Raw genomic sequence first — 19,224 nt, forward strand, 5'->3', positions numbered from 1 at the left:
CTCCTTTTTTTTTTTAATTGAGGTCATATTGGTTTATGACATTGTGTAAATTTCAGGTGCACATTATTATATTTCAGTTTCTGTATCTCTCTCTCTTTTTTAAAAAAATTTCCTTGATGCTGTACTCCTTGTGAGTTAACACACTTTCCATCTACTGTTCATAACGCAATTCTTAAGGGAGAGACCTACACATGTTCTCTCCACTTGACCTTTGACTCAGAAATTACATTTCTATGATTTTATTCCAAGGAACTATTGAGAAATGCACACAAAGAGTTATGTATAAGGATGTTGATTACAACTTTATTACAGTAACCAAAATTGGAAGCAACTCAAATAATAAAATGGAGGCTTTCAAAATTATGGCATATGTAAATCAGGATTTGGTTATGCAGCAAATGACAGAAAACCAATAATAACTGTGACAGGACGATGCGCACTGTCTGGGGCTGATGTGATGGCTCCACTCACAAGTCCTCAAGGCCATGGCTCCTCCATTTGTGTTACTCTGTTGTGTCTGGCTTTCATACTAAGATTGCTTCATGGACCGAGATGGCTACTTTGATTCTAGTTGTCATGTACAAACTCTAGCCAGCAAGAAGAGGGGACAGGACTAAGAAAAATGGAGCAAAGGTTGTTCACCAACTGTCTCTTAAGGAAGGGTCCAATGGCTGACTCGCAACACTCCTGTTTACATTCTGCCAGCATGTTTGCCTAAGGTGGAATTGTTAATCTATCAGAGAAGAAAGGAACTCTGCAAAAGTTATTACTTAGACCCAAACCTTGAGTTGATTGGTCTTGAACTTTAGGCAAAGGACAACTCAGTTGATCTGAAAGGAGTCACTTTTCTACGTTTATCTGTTTAAAGTTTCCTAATGTCAAATTTTATATTTTCCTGACTTGGGGGTGGGGGTTGTCCCATTGGGATGCCCTTCTCTCCTACACAATTCATGCATTTGTTGCCCCTCGTGTGTTTTATAAAGTTGCTATCTTCCAAAGCTCATATTTGTATGTTCCAACCCACAAAGGCTAGTATAGCTGCCTGTGGCTCAGCCAAACACAGATTACTTCTATCAACCAGCTAGTGCTTATTAAGCTCCTTAACACAGTGCCTTGTACATGGCGGAAGCTCGGTTATTTATTGTTGTTATTTATTTAAATAAATTGTTCTTTGACTTGAATTGTACAAAGTACCACATGAGAAATAGAAGAGTGAGACACAGGTCTATTCTCATATTTTGATTTTAGGTAGGGAGACATACAAAACAATAGAAAATAATAGAATACTATATCTAATTAGGTGCAAAGTAGGGTGGTCCAGGCCCTAGTTGTTAGAAAAGTTCAGTAAGGTTCCTAAATACAAGGAAGGTTCATAGCACAGAATTTGGCCTTGGCTAAAGAGAGATCTGGTCTTTGCCCTAGGCTTCTGGGAGGTAATCTGTGTCATACCTGATAGCAGTATCTTTGTGTTTTGAGGGGGGCGGGGGCACATCAGATCTTAGGATAGGAGCTTTGAGCCATGCAGTATCAGTCCACCTGGAGGCTGAGATCAACCACATGGACAATCAGTCAGTCAATCAATCATGTGTATGTAATGGAGCCCCAATAAAAACTCTGAACACCAAAGTTCAGGTGAGCTTCCCTGGTGGCAATACTCCATACGTATTGTCACACATCAGTGCCAGGAGATTAATGTGTCCTGACTCCATAGGGAGCAGACAATAGAACCTCTGCATTTAGAAGCCTCCTGGACTCTGCCCTGTGCGTCTCTTCCTTTGGCTGATTTTAACCTCTGTCCTTTCCCTATAAAAAACTGTAACTGTGCATATAATAGCTTTCAGTGAGTTCTGTGAGTCCTAGCAAATTATCAAAACTGAGAGTGGGGGACCAAGATGGCAGAGTGAGTGGTCTTCTTTGTCTGTCCCCCGTCGAATCTACAACTAATTGGACATTCATCGATTAACAAAGTCTATCCAGATAGCATCTCAAGACGCCTAAGAGACTCATGCTGCTATACATCGGAAGGCGGACGCACTTCCCCCCAGGAGGAGGTAGAAATAGGTGAAAACTCTCCAACCCCTGACCCCTGACCCCCGACCCCTGGACAGCCTAGTTCCTGCCAGAGGCTCTCTTCCAGTGGACTCCCCCATAGCATCACCACACACCAAGGGCAGGAGTGTGCACTCACCAGTGGAGCGACAGAGGAAACAGGTGACAACAGCCCTACCCAAGCCCCCCGCAATTACACCTAAGCCCAGGGGAAATCCCCAGGGTCCTGCTCCCACCGGCAGGGAAGGCCTCCGCTTGCCATTAGCAGGGAGGCCCCACGTGGAAACCAGAACAAAAGAAAGCTCCCAGCGAGCGGATTCCCTGGCACGGCACCAGACCGCCAGCTGCTGCTGGACCCACGGTCTTCAGTGCAGGGGGCGCCCGAACTTCCCATGGACGTGCTTGGGGACAGGGTTGGAGCTCCAGCGCCCGGCTCTGTGGCCCGGGGGGAGGCTCTGGGTTCACGCACCCCCCCGGCAGGGAAAGCCTCTGCTCGCCATTAGCTGGGAGGCCCCACCCAGAATCCAGAACAAAGGGAAGCTCCTGGCGAGCGGATTCCCCGGCACGGCTCCAGATCGCCAGCTGCTGCTGGGCACACAGTCTCCGGCCCTGCACGGGGCAGTGCAGGGGGTGCCCGGACTTCCCGTGGACATGCCTGGGGACTGGGTGGAGCTCCAGTGCCCGGTTCTGTGGCCCAGGGGGAAGCTCCAGGGTCCCGCACCCCCCTCCCCTGCAGAGAAAGCCTCTGCTCGCCATTAGCAGGGAGGCCCCGCCCAGAAACCAGTACAAAGGGAAGCTCCTGGCAGGTGGATTCCCCGGCACGGCACCAGACTGCCAGCTGCGGCTGGGCCCACAGTCTACGGCCCAGCACGGGTCAGTGCAGGGGTGCCTGGACTTCCGTGGACGTGCTTGGGGACTGGGTGGAGCTCCAGCACCCGGCTCTGCAGCCCGGGGGGATGCTCCAGGGTCCCGCACCCCCCTGGCAGGGAGGGCCTCTGCTCGCCATTGGCAGGGAGGCCCCTCCCAGCATTCGGAACACCAGGAAGCTCCCTAGAGCAGAATTCCCCACAAGGCAGCAGCTTACCAGCCACTGCCAGGCCCACAGACTCTGGCTGTGTCCCAGACGAGGCAAGGGGCTCCCAGAGATCCCGTGAGAGTGGTGTGGGGCAGAGTGGAGCTCCAGTGAAATGGCTACGTAGCCCAGGGGGGAACTCCAGGTTCCTACAGCAGCCTCAGCAAAAGCCTCTGCACAGCACTAGTGGAGAGGTCCTGACTGGCAATCGCAAGGCAGGAAGGCCCTGGGGCAAAAGTAGCACAGCTAGGTGAGTTAACAACAGACTCCAGAAGATACCCATAGCTCTTCTGGGACCTATAGTGGACAAGTGTGATCTTGTGGGCTCTGTCAGGGACAGAGCTGCGATTATAGGTGATCCTGCTCCCAGCTGCTGGGAAAGCCCATAACACCGCTGCAGACCACAAGGAGGGAGTGCGTCTAGGTGGGCTGCAACAGTAGGCACCGGCAGCCTGAGGCCCCCTTGCGATAGCTCCCACAACCGATGAGGGACCCCACAGGACCACTGTGACTACGAGGAGGGGTCCAGGTCCAGTCAGTAACAGCTGACAGGGTTCCTGGTTGGTGCAGTCTAAACAGCTGCCCCCCCCCCACACCAGTCGCAACAAGTGGAAGCAGCGACTAAACTCTATCTCTATGCAGAGGCACAAATCCACACCATCAAGCAGTATGAAAAAACATATTAAATCTCCAGAACAGAAGGAAAATGATAAGCACCCAGAAAACAATCCCAAAGACAATGAAATCTATAACCTAAATGACGATGATTTCAAAACTGCCATTATTAAAAAACTCAACGAGTTAAAAGAGAATTCCGATAGACAACTCAATGAGTTCAGGAGCTATGTCACAAAAGAGCTTGACACTATAAAGAAGAACCAATTAGAAATACTGAAGATGAAGAACACAATGGAGGAGATTAAGAAAAATCTGGACTCTCTGAACAGTAGGGTCGATAATATGGAGGACAGAATTAGCAATTTGGAGGATAGGAATATAGAAATGCTGCAGACAGAGGAGGGGAGAGAACTAAGACTAAAAAGAAATGAAGAAACTCTCCGAGAATTATCTGACTTAATTAGGAGATGCAACATAAGGATTATAGGTATAACAGAGGGAGAAGAGAAGGAGAAGGGGGCAGAAGGCCTGTTCAAAGAAATAATAGCTGAGAACTTTCCAGACTTGGGAAGAGAGATGGAACTTCATGTGACAGAAGACAATAGATCTCCAAACTTTATTAATGCAAGAAGACCAACCCCAAGGCATATAGTAGTGAAACTAGCAAAAGTCAACGACAAAGAGAAAATACTAAGGGCAGCCAGGCAGAAGAAAATAACTTACAAAGGAAACCCCATAAGGCTATCAGCAGATTTCTCAGGAGAGACCTTACAGGCTAGAAGAGATTGGAATGAAATATTCAAAACTCTGAAGGACAAAAACCTGCAGCCAAGAATACTCTACCCAGCGAAAATATCCTTCAGATACGATGGAGATATAAAAACTTTCCCAGATAAACAAAAGTTAAGGGAGTTCATTGTCACAAAACCTCCTCTTCAAGAAATGCTCAGGAAGAACCTCATGCCTGAAAAATCAAAAAGAGGAAAGGAGTTAGAAAATCCAGAACAAAGGAGATAAGCAGAAGGACAATAACACAAAGTAACAGCTCTCCATCAGGACAAAATACAAAAGAACCGGAAAACAAGTGATAAAATGGCAACAGTAGGCCCCCACGTTTCAATAATCACTCTAAATGTGAATGGATTGAACTCTCCAATCAAAAGGCACAGAGTGGCAGGATGGATCAAAGAACAAGATCCAACAATATGCTGCCTGCAGGAAACACACCTCAGCCCCAAAGACAAACACAGACTCAAAGTGAAGGGATGGAAGACAATACTCCAAGCTAATAATGAACAAAAGAAAGCAGGTGTTGCCATACTTATATCAGACAAAGTAACTTCATAGCAAAACAGATAAAGAAAGACAAAGAGGGGCAGTATATAATGATAAAAGGGATGCTCCACCAAGATGAAATAACACTTATAAATATATACGCACCTAACACAGGAGCACCAAAATTCGTAAAGAAACTATTAACAAAACCAAAAGGAGACATCAACAGCAATACAATAATAGTAGGGGACCTCAAGACCCCATTAACACCAATGGACAGATCATCCAGACAGAAAATCAACAAGGAAATTATAGAATTAAATGAAAAATTAGATCAGATGGACCTAATAGATATATGTAGGACACTTCATCCAAAAACAGCAGGTTACACATTCTTCTCAAGCGCGCATGGAACATTCTCAAGGATAGACCATATCTTGGGAAACAAAGCAAGTATCAATAAGTTCAAGAGGGTTGAAATAATATCAAGCATCTTTTCTGATCATAATGCTGTGAAACTAGAAATCAACTACAAGAATAAAGCTGGGAAAGGGCCAAAAATGTGGAGACTAAACAACATGCTACTGAACAAACAATAGATTATTGAAGAAATTAAAGAAGAAATCAAATATTATCTGGAGACAAATGAAAATGAAAACACTCCATACCAAATTGTTTGGGACACAGCATAGGCAGTCCTAAGAGGGAAATTCATTGCAATACAGGCTAACCTCAATAAGCAAGAAAAATCTTACATAAACAACCTCAAACGACACCTAATGGAATTAGAAAAAGAAGAACAAACAAAGCCCAAAGTCAGTAGAAGGAGGGAAATAATAAAAATTAGATCAGAAATAAATGATATTGAAACAAAAAAGACAGTAGAAAGGATCAATGAAACAAACAGTTGGTTCTTCTAAAAAATTAACAAAATCTACAAACCCTTAGCCAGACTCACTAAAAAAAAAAGAGAGAAGTCTCAAATAAATAAAATTAGAAATGAGAGAGGAGAAATCACAACAGATACCATAGAAATACAAAGGATCATAAGAGAATACTATGAAAAACTATATGCCAACAAATTGAACAACCTAGAAGAAATGGATAAATTCCTAGACTCATACAACCTACCCAAACTGAATCAGGAAGAAATAAAGAATCTGAATAGACCAATCACAAGTAAAGAAATAGAAACAGTAATCAAAAACCTCCCCAAAAATAAGAGTCCAGGACCAGACGGCTTCTCTGGAGAATTCTACCAAACATTCAAAGAAGATTTAATACCTACCCTTCTCAAACTATTCCAGAAAATAGAGGAAGATGGAGCACTCCCTAATACATTCTATGAAGCCAACATCACCCTGATCCCCAAACCTGACAAGGACAACACAAAGAAGGAAAACTACAGGCCAATATCACTGATGAACATAGATGCAAAAATCCTCAACAAAATTCTGGCAAACCGAATACAGCAATACATCAAAAAGGTTATTCACCATGATCAAGTGGGATTTATACCAGGGACACAGGGATGGTTCAACATCTACAAATCAATCAACGTGATTCACTACGTTAACAAAATGAGAAACAAAAACCACATGATCATCTCAATAGATGCAGAGAAAGCATTCAACAAGATCTAACATCCATTTATGATAAAAACCCTCAATAAAATAGGTATAGAAGGAAAGTACCTCAACATAATAAAGGCCATATATGACAAACCCACAGCCAACATCATACTCAACGGACAAAAACTGAAACCCATCCCTCTCAGAACAGGAACAAGACAAGGGTGCCCACTTTCACCACTCTTATTCAACATAGTACTGGAGGTGTTGGCCAGAGCAATTCGGCAGGAAAAAGAAATAAAAGGAATCCAAATAGGCAACAAAGAAGTAAAACTCTCGCTGTTTGCAGATGACATGATCTTATATATAGAAAACCCCAAAGAATCCATAGAAAAACTATTAGAAACAATCAACAACTACAGCAAAGTTGCAGGGTATAAAATCAACATACATAAATCAGTAACATTTGTATATGCTAACAATGAACTAACAGAAAAAGATCTCAAGAACTCAATCCCATTCACGATCGCAACAAAAAGAATAAAATACCTTGGGATAAGTTTAACCAAGGAAGTGAAAGATCTATACGATGAAAACTACAAGACCTTCTTGAAAGAAATCGACGACGACATAAAGAGATGGAAAGACATTCCATGTACATGGATTGGAAGAATAAACATAGTTAAAATGTCCATACTACCTAAAGCAATCGACAGATTCAATGCTATCCCAATCAGAATCCCAAGGACATTCTTTGCAGAAATTGAACAAAGAATCCTACAATTCATATGGGGCAACAAAAGACCCGAATTGCTAAAGCAATCCTTAGAAAGAAGAACAAAGCTGGAGGCATCACAATCCCTGACTTCAAAACATACTACAAAGCTACAGTAATCAAAACAGCATGGTACTGGTACAAAAACAGATGCACAGATCAATGGAACAGAATTGAAAGCCCAGAAATAAAACCACACATCTATGGACAGCTAATCTTTGACAAAGGAGCTGAGGGCCTACAATGGAGGAAAGAAAGTCTCTTCAACAAATGGTGCTGGGAAAACTGGACAGCCACATGTAAAAGAATGAAAATCAACCATTCTTTTTCACCATTTACTAAAATAAACTCAAAATTGATCAAAGACCTAAAGATTAGGCCTGAAACAATAAGTCTTCTAGAAGAGAATATCGGCAGTATACTCTTTGACATCAGCTTCAAAAGAATCTTTTCGGACACCATAACCCCTCACATGAGGGAAACAATAGAAAAAATGAACAAATGGGACTTCATCAGACTAAAGAGCTTCTTCAAAGCAAGGGAAAACAGGATTGAAGCAAAAAAACAGCCCACTAATAGGGAAAAAATATTTACAAGTTATTTATCCGACAAAGGGTTAATCTCCATAATATACAAAGAACTCACACAACTCAACAATAAAAAATCAAACAACCCAATTACAAAATGGGCAGGGGACATGAACAGACATTTCTCCAAAGAAGATATACGGATGGCCAATAGACACATGAAAAGATGCTCATCATCACTAATCATCAGGGAAATGCAAATCAAAACTACACTAAGATATCACCTTACACCTATTAGAATGGCAAAAATATCCAAAACCAAGAGTGACAAATGTTGGAGAGGCTGTGGAGAAAAAGGAACCCTCATACACTGTTGGTGGGAATGGAAACTGGTGCAGCCACTATGGAAAACAGTATGGAGATTCCTCAAAAAGTTAAGAATAGAAATACCTTATGACCCAGCCATCCCACTACTGGGTATCTATCCTAAGAACCTGAAATCAGCAATTCCAAAAGTCCCATGCACCCCTATGTTCATCGCAGCATTATTCACAATAGCCAAGTCATGGAACCAACCTAAGTGCCCAGCAACTGATGATTGGATAAAGAAGATATGGTATATATATACAATGGAATACAACTCAGCCATAAAAAAGGACAAAGTTGTCCCATTCACAACACCATGGATGGACCTTGAGGGTATTATGTTGAGTGAAATAAGCCAGATAGAGAAAGATGAACTCTGTATGGCTCCACTCATAGGTGGTAGTTAACATATGGACAAAGAGAACTGATTGGTGGTTGCCAGGGGAATGGGGGGTGGGGGGAGGGCACTAGGGGTGAAGTGGTGTACCTACAACATGACTAATAATGATGTACAACTGTAATTTCACAAGGTTGTTAACTATCATAACCTTAATAAAAAAAAAAAACTGAGAGTGGTTTTGGGCACCCCTGAACTTGTAGTTGGTGTCAGAAATGAGGGCAGTGTTGGGGACTGTACCCTCTAAACTGTGCAGTTGGCCTCACACTCCTTCCAGAAGGCTTCATGGAGGAGGCAGCACTGAAGCAAGTCCCTAAGGTTGTGTTAGATTTGGTAAGTAGAAAGAAGAGCAGGGAAGAATCCCAAGTTATCAGAGGCCAGAGGCCAGAGGCAGGCATTCCACATGAAGGGAGGATTCCAAGGACATCAGAGCAGAAGGCTCTGTTTTCCTGACTTCACTGTCCTCATCTCTCTTCGGAACACTGGTCATGTTAGAGTTCCATCACAGACAGACTTAGTTGGCACAAGACATCTATGTCTGCTCTGCCCTTCATTAGCTACTGAATGACACTAGGCTAAAATTATTCTCGGAGCTGGCCCCATGGTATAGTCGTTCAGTTCAGTGCACTCTGCTTTGGCAGCCTGGTTTTGTGGGTTCAGATCCTGGGTGTGGACCAACACCACTCATCAGCCATGCTGTGGCAGTGACCCACATAGAAAGTAGAGGAAGACTGGCACAAATGTTAGCTCAGGGGTAATCTTCCTCAAGCAAAATAATAATAAAATAATTCTCAGTTATTCCTAAGAATGATGCATAATCCCTCTGTTGGGAAGTAGTGAGGAAAATATTACAAAATAGTAAGGGAAAAACAATATGTAATGAGTGCTTACTATTTGCTAGATACAATTCTAAGTGCAAGTTACACAGTAATGGACAAATACTGAAATATAAACAGGATGTCAATAAATATTGGGGTCTTGACTGAGCTCTGGGAAAGTAAAGAGAACAGCATCCCAGGGGCCTGGTTTTGACCACCCTGATGCCATTTATCGTCTAAGACCTGTATTCTTTCCTAAAAACTACCACCATGATTATTGTTTAAACTCACTTGGAAATTGCTTATGACATGAAATCCTAGATTTCGGAGCTGGAAAGGCTCTCAAGAGGTCATCAGGTACATCCCGGGATTATCCCAGGTTTATTGATGATGCAGCCTCTGCCCACGTCACATGGTGAGTAGGGAACTAGAATTCTGGTGTTCTGTCATCCTACCTGATGATCTCTCTCTCACATCACATTGCGTCTTGATGACACTGGACCACTTTAATCATGTGCAGTTCTCCATCCTTGAGCTTCTGGATAGAGCTGGCTGTTAACTCTTGCCACATCGCCCTTCCCTGAGCCTTGAAACTACTTGCCTAGCAGTGGTCTCCATGTCCTCCCTATGGTGCCCCCTGCTGCCCTCTGTACTTGAGCAACTAGTGGGCCACTGCATTCACATAAGGCTGGAAAACTGGACTCCATAGACACTGAGAGGCAGGTGGCCCGGCTGCTGCTGTCCTTTGAAGGTTTAGAGCCAGAACTGAGCAGCAATTGAAAGCAAATGTCTATTGGGCATCTGCTATGAGCAAGACATTGCCAGACATCTTATGCCTTTGCTCGGTAACTACACCTTCCAGGCTTCCTTGCCAGTTAGCTTCTTGGTAGATTTGACCAATAGGTGGCAATGATGGAAGACTGGAAGGTAGAAGGAGTGAAAAACCAGTGTATTTCCCCCTTCCCTCCACCTCAGGCAGCACCTCCATCAGCATCTGAATGTTTTCCATGACTCCAGATTCTGCAGGGCTAGTTCCCACTATCACTCTCATCCATTGGCTCTGGTGTCCCATCCTACACATAGTAGTGACTTTTTGCTGTTGCCGATCTCTGGGTTATTTCATTGTTTCCTGTTTGGCCTCTCAGCTCTTCCCATCAATTGGGTAAACAATTCCCGGTATTAAATTCCTTCTGAAGTAGCTGGTGGTTTCCGTTTTCCTTGCTGGACACTGACTGTTAAATGGCTAACATAACATCTGGCCATCAGGGAACTTATAATAGGTTGGAGAATCAAGAGTTAAATATATGCAAAACACTAGTAAAATAAAATGGAGAAATTCCATACATTTACTAAAAACCACTAAATTGTACATTTAAAATGAGTGGATTTTATATTATATAAATTGTACCTCAATAAAGTTGTTTTTAAATATCCAGGAAAAAATAAAGTAAAATGTAGGGTGAGTAGATTAGACCAGTGATCTCCAAACATTTTTTATCACAATCCCTGGAAAAAAGAAACAAATTTGAGTATGCACTTCTAATATTTGTGCGCTTATTTACTTAAATTGTATACATGTTAAACTCTGTTCGTGTATGATGCCTTATAAAAGAGGTACAAAATAGAAATTTGAACAGATAGAAAAACACATAAATAGAAATTCTAGTGATTTCTCGCTTTACCTCAGTGGATTGTCTTACACATCTCCTGGGGTGCCTACACCCCATTTTGAAACCACTGACCACTGATGTAAGCAGTCAACAAAGAGCTCTGCAAGGGACTCCAGAGCAAGGAAGAAAGATGGGGGGTTTCATTTTTCCTTCTTTCTTTTTTTGAAGGGACCTAAATTAGAGTGATACATCAATAACAGCCACTACTTTGCAATTTACATGTCCCTTTATAGTTTTATAAGTGCTTTCTCATGTGTGTTATCTTATTTGCTCTTTCAAATAAGAGAAATGAAGTAGATCAAAATAGGAGATAGATTGGGGGAAAGTCTTGAATGCTTGACCAGGAGGAGTTTGGACTGATCACAGAAGCAGTGCTGCCATCTCAGATGTCTCAGGTTACAGAGGGGATATTTACATTCCAAAATCCCCCCCAGATGATTGGGTTCCTTATGCATGGTCAGAGGGTAGAGCCAGAGGATAGGGCGTGGAGTAACACCTCACTCTAAGTGAAGTGCCTTAGAATAGCAGATTCCAGTTCTCAGAAGATGAATGGAAGGCAGTAATGAGCTTTCCCACCTGGGATTCATCTTTCAGCACCTCAGAACGGAGAATTAAGTAGGCTTAGCCAACTACCGTCTACTCTTTCTCTTAGACTGCTACTCCATCCATGTGAATATTATTGGTGTATTCTGTTTCCAAAATGATGCCTTGATACATTTATATGGACCTCCCAGTCAGGAGCATGTATGTAGCTGTTTTCCCTCCAAGGTATTGTCCCTGATGCCTGTATCCTTTTCTCCTTCAGCAGTCTGAGCTCAGCAGGTCATATTCCACTTGGGAACCATATTCAACTCCGTTCCCAGGGAACAAGTCTGGGCTTTGAATTGGTCCCTACTTTCTTCCTTTCACCCTACCCATTCCCCCTATCCACTAGCTGAGCTGTCTGTCCTGCTCACTGCAGGAGCACTATGAGAACCACCTGGAATGGCTAGCAGGACAGTGCTTTGAAAAGTATAAAGCTGCGCTCTACAGAAAGCACCCTGCGGGGTTGGTTGAGGTAGCCAATGAAGCAGTGGAAATAACTACATTATTTGGGGCTGGGGCTCCTGTCCTTTTCCTGCTGAGAAACGTTCAGTGGCTCTCCTTTGACCAAAGTCCTAAGAGGATCAGTTAATGGCCTTTCCCCATAGAGAGGTTATGGCGGCCTGCCTGGTGGGGAGCAAAAAGAGCCTGTGTCCTCTCAGTAGCACTGCAGACGTTGCCAAAGGACCTGAGCCAAAGAGAGATGGATATCTATTTATAAGACTATGAATAATATCTTCAAATTAAGGTCGAATTCAGGCCTTGATCTCATGTCAGGTGAAGCCGTAGCTCCATGCACAGCAAAGAGACAAAGGAGGAGACAGATCTGTGACGTGGCCAAGTGGAGACACAGACAAGGTGAGATTAATCTTCAGAGGCCTCCGCTCCTGAGATTGGTAATTTGATGCAGCCGCATTGGAGGAGGCATGTTGTCAGCGCATGTGCTAAAACAGTTTGGCTTTGCAGTCAGAAAACCTGGGTTCAAATCCAGCTCTAACAACCTTGCAAGCAGGCTACTTAACTTCATCTGTAAAGGCTCCTTCAGCAGATGTTCATGAGGTTAAGTGAAATAACATACTTTTGTGCTTTGTATTAAAGCACTATTACTATTATTCTTATAAAGGTATGTATTGTTCTGCCCTGTGTCCAAGTTCGTTGTTAACATATATGTCTCCCCAGCTTGTGACAGCACCTTGTCTCATTGATGTCTGTTTCTTCCCCTCAGCAACGAGCACAAAACTCCAAAAGTGTGTTACGTGGAGTCGTGCATTGACTTCTAGTTGTGTCATATTTCTAAATCTTATCTCTTTCACTGAAATCTGGATACTTAAGAGTGCGCCCCCCAGTACAACTTCTATCACAAGACTGGCACACACCTACCAGAACTTAGGGAGAAGTTTGCCCCTGATTAGAAAAGATGTTCAAGTGGTGCTTTTTCCTTCCAGGGATTTCCCAGATGACCCAGGTGTGCAGTGGGACACACAGCGTGTGGCCAGCGTCCTCCTCTGGCACATAGAAGAGAATGGCATCAACCTGGTAAGGGGTTGTGAGGATAAATTCACATCCGCAACAGGGAGAAAAGTTTGGTCAGGTGAAGAGCCCTAACAGAGATTCACGTTTACTTGCAGAGATGGACAGGTCTGCGAACACCTGTCTCAATTCTACTGGGATCCTTGCCAGTGGGTGGGTTGAAGGCTCCCGAGAGGGCTGTCTGTCCCCCTACAAAATAATAATAATAATCCTTCATGGGCTAATAACGTAAAATTCTACCATTTACAGCCCCAATCTTTTGGTTTCAGTTTTAAAAGATGAATCCTGCTGGAAGAGAAACATATTAGGCTTTTATCAATGATGAATTCACTGAGTGAATTGATTTATTAGACCCTTCTTAAGAGCAGGTTTTCCCTGATATATTAGTTGGGCCATCTTCATTTTCTAATGACAGAAATACAACTGAAACTTGGTCCGCACAGGCCAGAAGGGGCACCTGACCAGCTCTCTCGGAGTTACATAAAGGCGGAGTTGGGCCCCTGGCCCTGCCGGGACACTTCTCCATCTCGCTCTGTGCGCTGGCTTGATTCTTGTCCTGGCTGGAAAGATGCTCACCAACAGCCTGCGGGCTCACACTTCCCAGCTTTACCTTCCCAGAGCGTGTGCGTGTGAAAGTGGAGGGTTTGGACCATGGTTTGGCTTAGGGGTCAAGTGCCAGCCCTGCTGACGGGGCTTGCCTGGATTCTCTTGCCCGTCCCACCTAGCTCACACTAACAAACATCTCAGGGCTCCACAGCCCAGATCGGTAGACAGAGCTGGTCTTGAGGGCCAGCCTGAAGTCAAACAGTGGGCTGGGGAGTGTGCTGCAGTACCCCTTGGGAACACGTTTCCCTGGCAGTGGCTTCCCCAGGACCAGTCCCCAAATATTTTCTCTCCTCTGCTTAGAATGCTGGTTTTCCCAGTAACTTCTGCTTGTAGGATAGACTCCCATATTTCTGACCTTGGCCGTCTGTGATCTAACCCTTACTTAAGTACAGCACATCGGTGAACAGGATTGGTTCTTACTGAGGGGCCAGGTTTCTTTTTTAGACCACATTGCAGCTGGCCCCAATCTCAGCATCCAGGGAGGAGGAGCTTTAGGGTACAGACAGCTCTGCGTGCCATTCTTACTCTCAGAAGAGTCTCCCAAGTTTGTGTCCCAGAAAAGTGATTTGTGGTCCAGGCCCATCTCAAGACTGCCTTCTCCAGAAAGCCTTACGTGACTTCTTCAGCCCTCTTTGAGATTCCTACAGTATTTATTGTGTGTCCTGTGCCTGTGACAAGTGTGACTGTTTATCCTTTAAAGTACAGACCATGGTCTTGCAATCTAGACTGTAAGGTCCATGAAGGCAAGGACTGCACCATGACATCTTTCCATCCCCAAGAACTAGAACAGGCCCCAGACAGTGCTCGTCCCCAAACTGCCCCAACTATTAACTGCCATCTCCCCACCTGGAGCTCTCTTTCCCATTGTCTGAGCTGCTCACATTCAGTCAAGTGACTGAGGGGATTTTTATTGTCAGGATAATCTTGAATTGATTTAATTTCTGTAAATAAGGAAATCGTTTTAAAATAGCTCTTTAACACACCTTGCTTTTAACAAAGAAACTCTTATCACAGTGTGGTTGGGAATAAGTTTCCTGGCCTGCACTTCGTGCAATAATAGAAGTATAAAGCCATGCCTATACCATAGCCAGTGTGATAATCAAGAGGCCATAATCAAGCTAAGCACGGGTTTCCACTCACCTCCCATGACGCAGTGAAATGCCCTTTCACACAGTCCCATAGTCCCTGCAGGGCTAGGGATGAGGCATTAATACTAGGCAGGTGAGAAGTCACTTGGTAGCAGTATCCTGTACCAAGCTGAATGCATGAATCTTGGGAGGGCCCCAGGTGCCTCATCCCAACCAGAAGGATCCACTGGACAATTAGAGAAGGGGAAGCCCCAACAGGGAAGCAAAGACAGAAGTGAGGAGCACGGAGCTAAGCCACAGGAAGGAAGTTTCTCCCCTGGGCTGTGCTGAGATGATACCAACCTCTCCCTCCTTTGTCCAAAGCCAAAGGTGGCTCTGCAGCCATTAGCACAGTGTGATGGAAGGAAACTGGGTTCTCTCCTGTCCCAGCTCCACCGTATGCTTGCTGAGCTGTTTGTCCTGCCCACTGCAGGGGCGTTGCAAGAACCACTGGGATGACTGACAGGGCAGTGCTTTGAAAAGTATAATGCTGCCCTCTACAGAAAGCAGCCTAGGGGTTTGGTAGTTTCTTTGGATATCAAGCAGACTAAGTCCTGGGCCCAAGCCCTACCTCAGTCTTTCGTTCAACTAATATTTATTGAGCACCTGCTGTGTAATCGTCACTCTCTGTTGTGAAGTGGGGATACAACAGGGAGCCAAACACACCCAGTCCCTGCTCCGTTAGGACACTAGTGACATTTGGGCCCAGATAATTCTTTGTTGTGGGGGCTGTCTTTGCATTGTAGGATGTTTAACAGCATCCCTGGCCTTTACCCCCTAGATAACCCACCTCTATCCAGTAGCAACTCCCCTCAGTCCCCACAATAAAAATATCTCCAGACATTGCCAAATGTCCTGGGGTAAAACTGGCCCCAGTTGAGAACCATTGTCTTAGAGAAACCAGAACAGCCCCACTGTTAATCTCTTGTTTATTGGGTCTGGGTAGGATTTCATTTGAACAAAGATTTCTGCAATTTAGGGGGGAAAAGAAAGTGGATGGCATTCTGTAAAGAACTACAGGTGCCATTGTTGTCATGTAAAAATTTGTACAAATACAATTTAGCTCAGCCCTCCTTGCAACAGAAAGAAAGAGGGAGATTATAAAATGTAGGATAAGGAAGAAACAAAGAAAACAAAGACCTTAGAGAATTTCAGAAGTGATTGAGCCCAGCTCCATGTGGTCCCAAATCCCCTAAGCCAAAGGAATGCCCTCCAGCATGCCTGCGATGGCTACCTGGCCCCGACCTCACGCTCTGTCTGATGGCAGCAGACTTGGAGTTGAGACACTCTCGCCTTTCCTGTTATATGGTTCTTACATGTGGTTTTAGTTATCCTCACCTCAACCCAATGAGGAAAGTAGGGCAGGTGTTACATTTCAGATCTCACAGATGAAACCAGGCATTACAAGTTGAAATAACTTCCAGTGGTCAATTCTGTGACTTGACCAAGGGGCCAGGGTTAACTAGTGACAGAGATGAGAGTAGACTCAGGTCTCCCCGACTGTGTTGCATAGAAGAATGGCATCAGAACCGAGTACTTGAGTTATATGATTAACTTTTTTAAAAGACTGTATTTTTTAGAGCAGTTAGGTTCACAGCAAAATTGAGCAGCAAGTACCTACATGCTCACGTGTCCCACAGTTTCTTACAATCAGTGAACCAGCATCAATACAACATCATCATCCAAAGTCCGTAGTTTACATTAGGGTTCACTCTTGATGTTGTACATTCTATCGATTTTGACAAATATATGATACCATGTATCCACCATTATATGATTAGCTTTTTTATAAGCCTTTAACTCTTTTTTTTTTTAAAGATTTTATTTTTTGCTTTTTCTCCCCAAAGCCCCCAGGTACATAGTTGTATATTCTTCGTTGTGGGTCCTTCTAGTTGTGGCATGTGGGACGCTGCCTCAGCCTGGTTTGATGAGAAGTGTCATGTCCGCGCCCAGGATTCGAACGAACGAAACACTGGGTCGCCTGCAGCGGAGCGCGCGAACTTAACCACTCGGCCACGGGGCCAGCCTCTTTTTTTTAAAGTTTTCATTATGGAGAATTTTCAAGCATGCACAAGTAGAGAGAATAGCTTAATGAACCTCCCTGTTCCTATCACTCAGCCTCAATAATGAATTCATAGTCAATATTATTTTCATTTACACATCTATTCACCTCTTGTATTATTTTGAAGCAAATTCTCAGCATCATATTTCATATTTAAATATTTTAGTATGCATTTCTAAAAGAATTTGGGCCTTTTATTAACATAACTGTAATGCCTAAAAATTAATAATTCATTAATATCAGTGTTTTACATTTCCAAGAGTCTCATGTCATAAATGTATTTTTATTTTGTTTTTATTTTTACAGCTTGTTTGAATCAGGATCAGTTGACAGGACTTTAAATTTTCTTTTAATCTATAGCCCACCCCCCAGCCTGTGCTCAATAAATGTTAGCTGCTCTTATTGTAACAGAGTTTTCTATACATGAAGTCAACATTTTCTGGTTTAAAATAGAAAGACCAATGATGAATCCCTTCCCAGCCTATTGCAGTCCCAGTTCCGGTCCCTTCATCCATGCTGCACGGTCACCTTCTTTCCGTAGGGACAGCTTCCCTCTTTCCCACACCCCTAACCAACTACTTCTATTCCTTTTTCTAAGTCCTTGTTTTCTTTCTTGTATTTCTTTTATTATTCAAGTTATCCTTTTATTATTATTCTTCAATCTGTTCTTTGCGGTTTTTTAAATCTATTTGCGCAGAAATGAAATGTTGGAACCTAGACTAAGCTTGTAGTTGATAAACAGATGATGTATCTGTGAAAATGGAGACAGAGGCAGTCTGAGTAAATATGCTTCTTCTGTGAACTGAACTCCATGAACAGAGCATGGTGGACATTGTCCCTCAAAGCTTTTGTGCCCTCAGTATGGCAGCATCTACATGAACAAAGTTCACACACAAGCCAGCCAGGAGAACTAAATGTGCTAATAAATCACTAGGCAGATAAGAAACAAAGATATTCTGAACCCAGGTTTCTCTCATGGCTGAATTCCACTCTGCTCCTCTGGCCAAGAGCAAGAGTACTGTAAACTGTAAAACCCATGGAACATTCTCCACACAATTGGCCAAACCAATAGCTACACACAGTGGATCTGCTCTGAAGTCAGTTCAGATACACTGAGAATTTGGAAAGGGTTCTGCTTCTACTTTCCTTCCCCAGGGAATGGGGCTAGCTCCCTGCAAGTCAAGGCAGTAGGGAAAACATTGGGACAGGCATAAGTGAAAACCTGTGTTTCTCTCCAGGTGGTGACTTTTGACGCAGGGGGAGTGAGTGGTCACAGCAATCATGTCGCTCTGTATGCGGCCGTGAGGTACGATTCTCTGGCTGATGGAGGTGGGAGGGGCATAGTTCATTTGCTCAGGGGAACGGTCTCTAAAGCAAGTTCCCACGCATCATCTGAGCCCCGTGCAGCTTACTTCTGAATTATATTAGAGAGCCAGCGTTGGCCATATTGCTCACTACAGCTCACCACGTCCTCCACGTGAGAAATTTCTCTCAAGTCTTATTATTATTGTTTCATCTCCTAAACAGCTGACTTTTTTACCCCAGGGATATCACAAATGGGGTAACTAATTTTATTTCTCTCTTTGCTTTGTCCACAGAAAGCTTTTTTCCCCCCTGCTTTTTCTCCCCAAATCCCCCCAGTACATAGCTGTATATTTTTTTAGTTGTGGGTCCTTCTAGTTGTGGTATGCGAGACACCACCCCAACATGGCCTAATGAGCGGTGCCATGTCCACGCCCAGGATCTGAACCAGCAGAACCCTGGGCTGCAGAAGTGGAGTGCGCGAACTTAACCACTTGGCCACGGGGCCGGCCCACAGAAAGCTTTAGGGCCAAGTTTGCAACCCCTTGAAGCACATGTATGAGCCCTTATGGATTGAGTTCTGTGAACTGTTGTGCCTTCTGGCTTCATCTTTTTTTTCCTCCTCTTATTCTCATTTGTTTATCTTCCATTGTATGTTTTATACACTGTCTCAAATATTTCTTTGGAGAAGGAGGATATACATATATAATATGAAATCTCATTTGTTCTTCATAGTCATCCTATTTTACCGATCTGTATTTGCATTCTAGCAGTAAAAAAAAAAAAAAACTGGGCCAGCCCCAGTAGCCTAGTGATTAAGTTCAGCACGCTCCGCTTTGGTGGCCTGGGTTCAGTTCCTGGGCACGGACCTACACCA

General features: G+C 43.8%; 1 protein-coding gene across 5 annotated transcripts in view; it reads left to right on the top strand.

The window, feature by feature from the left end:
• The window catches only part of PIGL (phosphatidylinositol glycan anchor biosynthesis class L), an 84,714-nt gene that overhangs the window by 54,212 nt on the left and 11,278 nt on the right, over window positions 1–19,224 (top strand). For all 5 annotated transcript variants that reach the window (XM_044745508.2, XM_044745510.2, XM_044745512.2 and 2 more), the window contains exons 3-4: window positions 13,166–13,256; window positions 18,284–18,351. In XM_044745508.2, the coding sequence (XP_044601443.2) occupies window positions 13,166–13,256; window positions 18,284–18,351 (159 nt within the window). The remainder of the gene's footprint in view (window positions 1–13,165; window positions 13,257–18,283; window positions 18,352–19,224) is intronic.

This window comes from Equus asinus, chromosome 13 (genome assembly GCF_041296235.1).
Source record: "Equus asinus isolate D_3611 breed Donkey chromosome 13, EquAss-T2T_v2, whole genome shotgun sequence".
Classification (NCBI taxonomy): domain Eukaryota; kingdom Metazoa; phylum Chordata; class Mammalia; order Perissodactyla; family Equidae; genus Equus; species Equus asinus.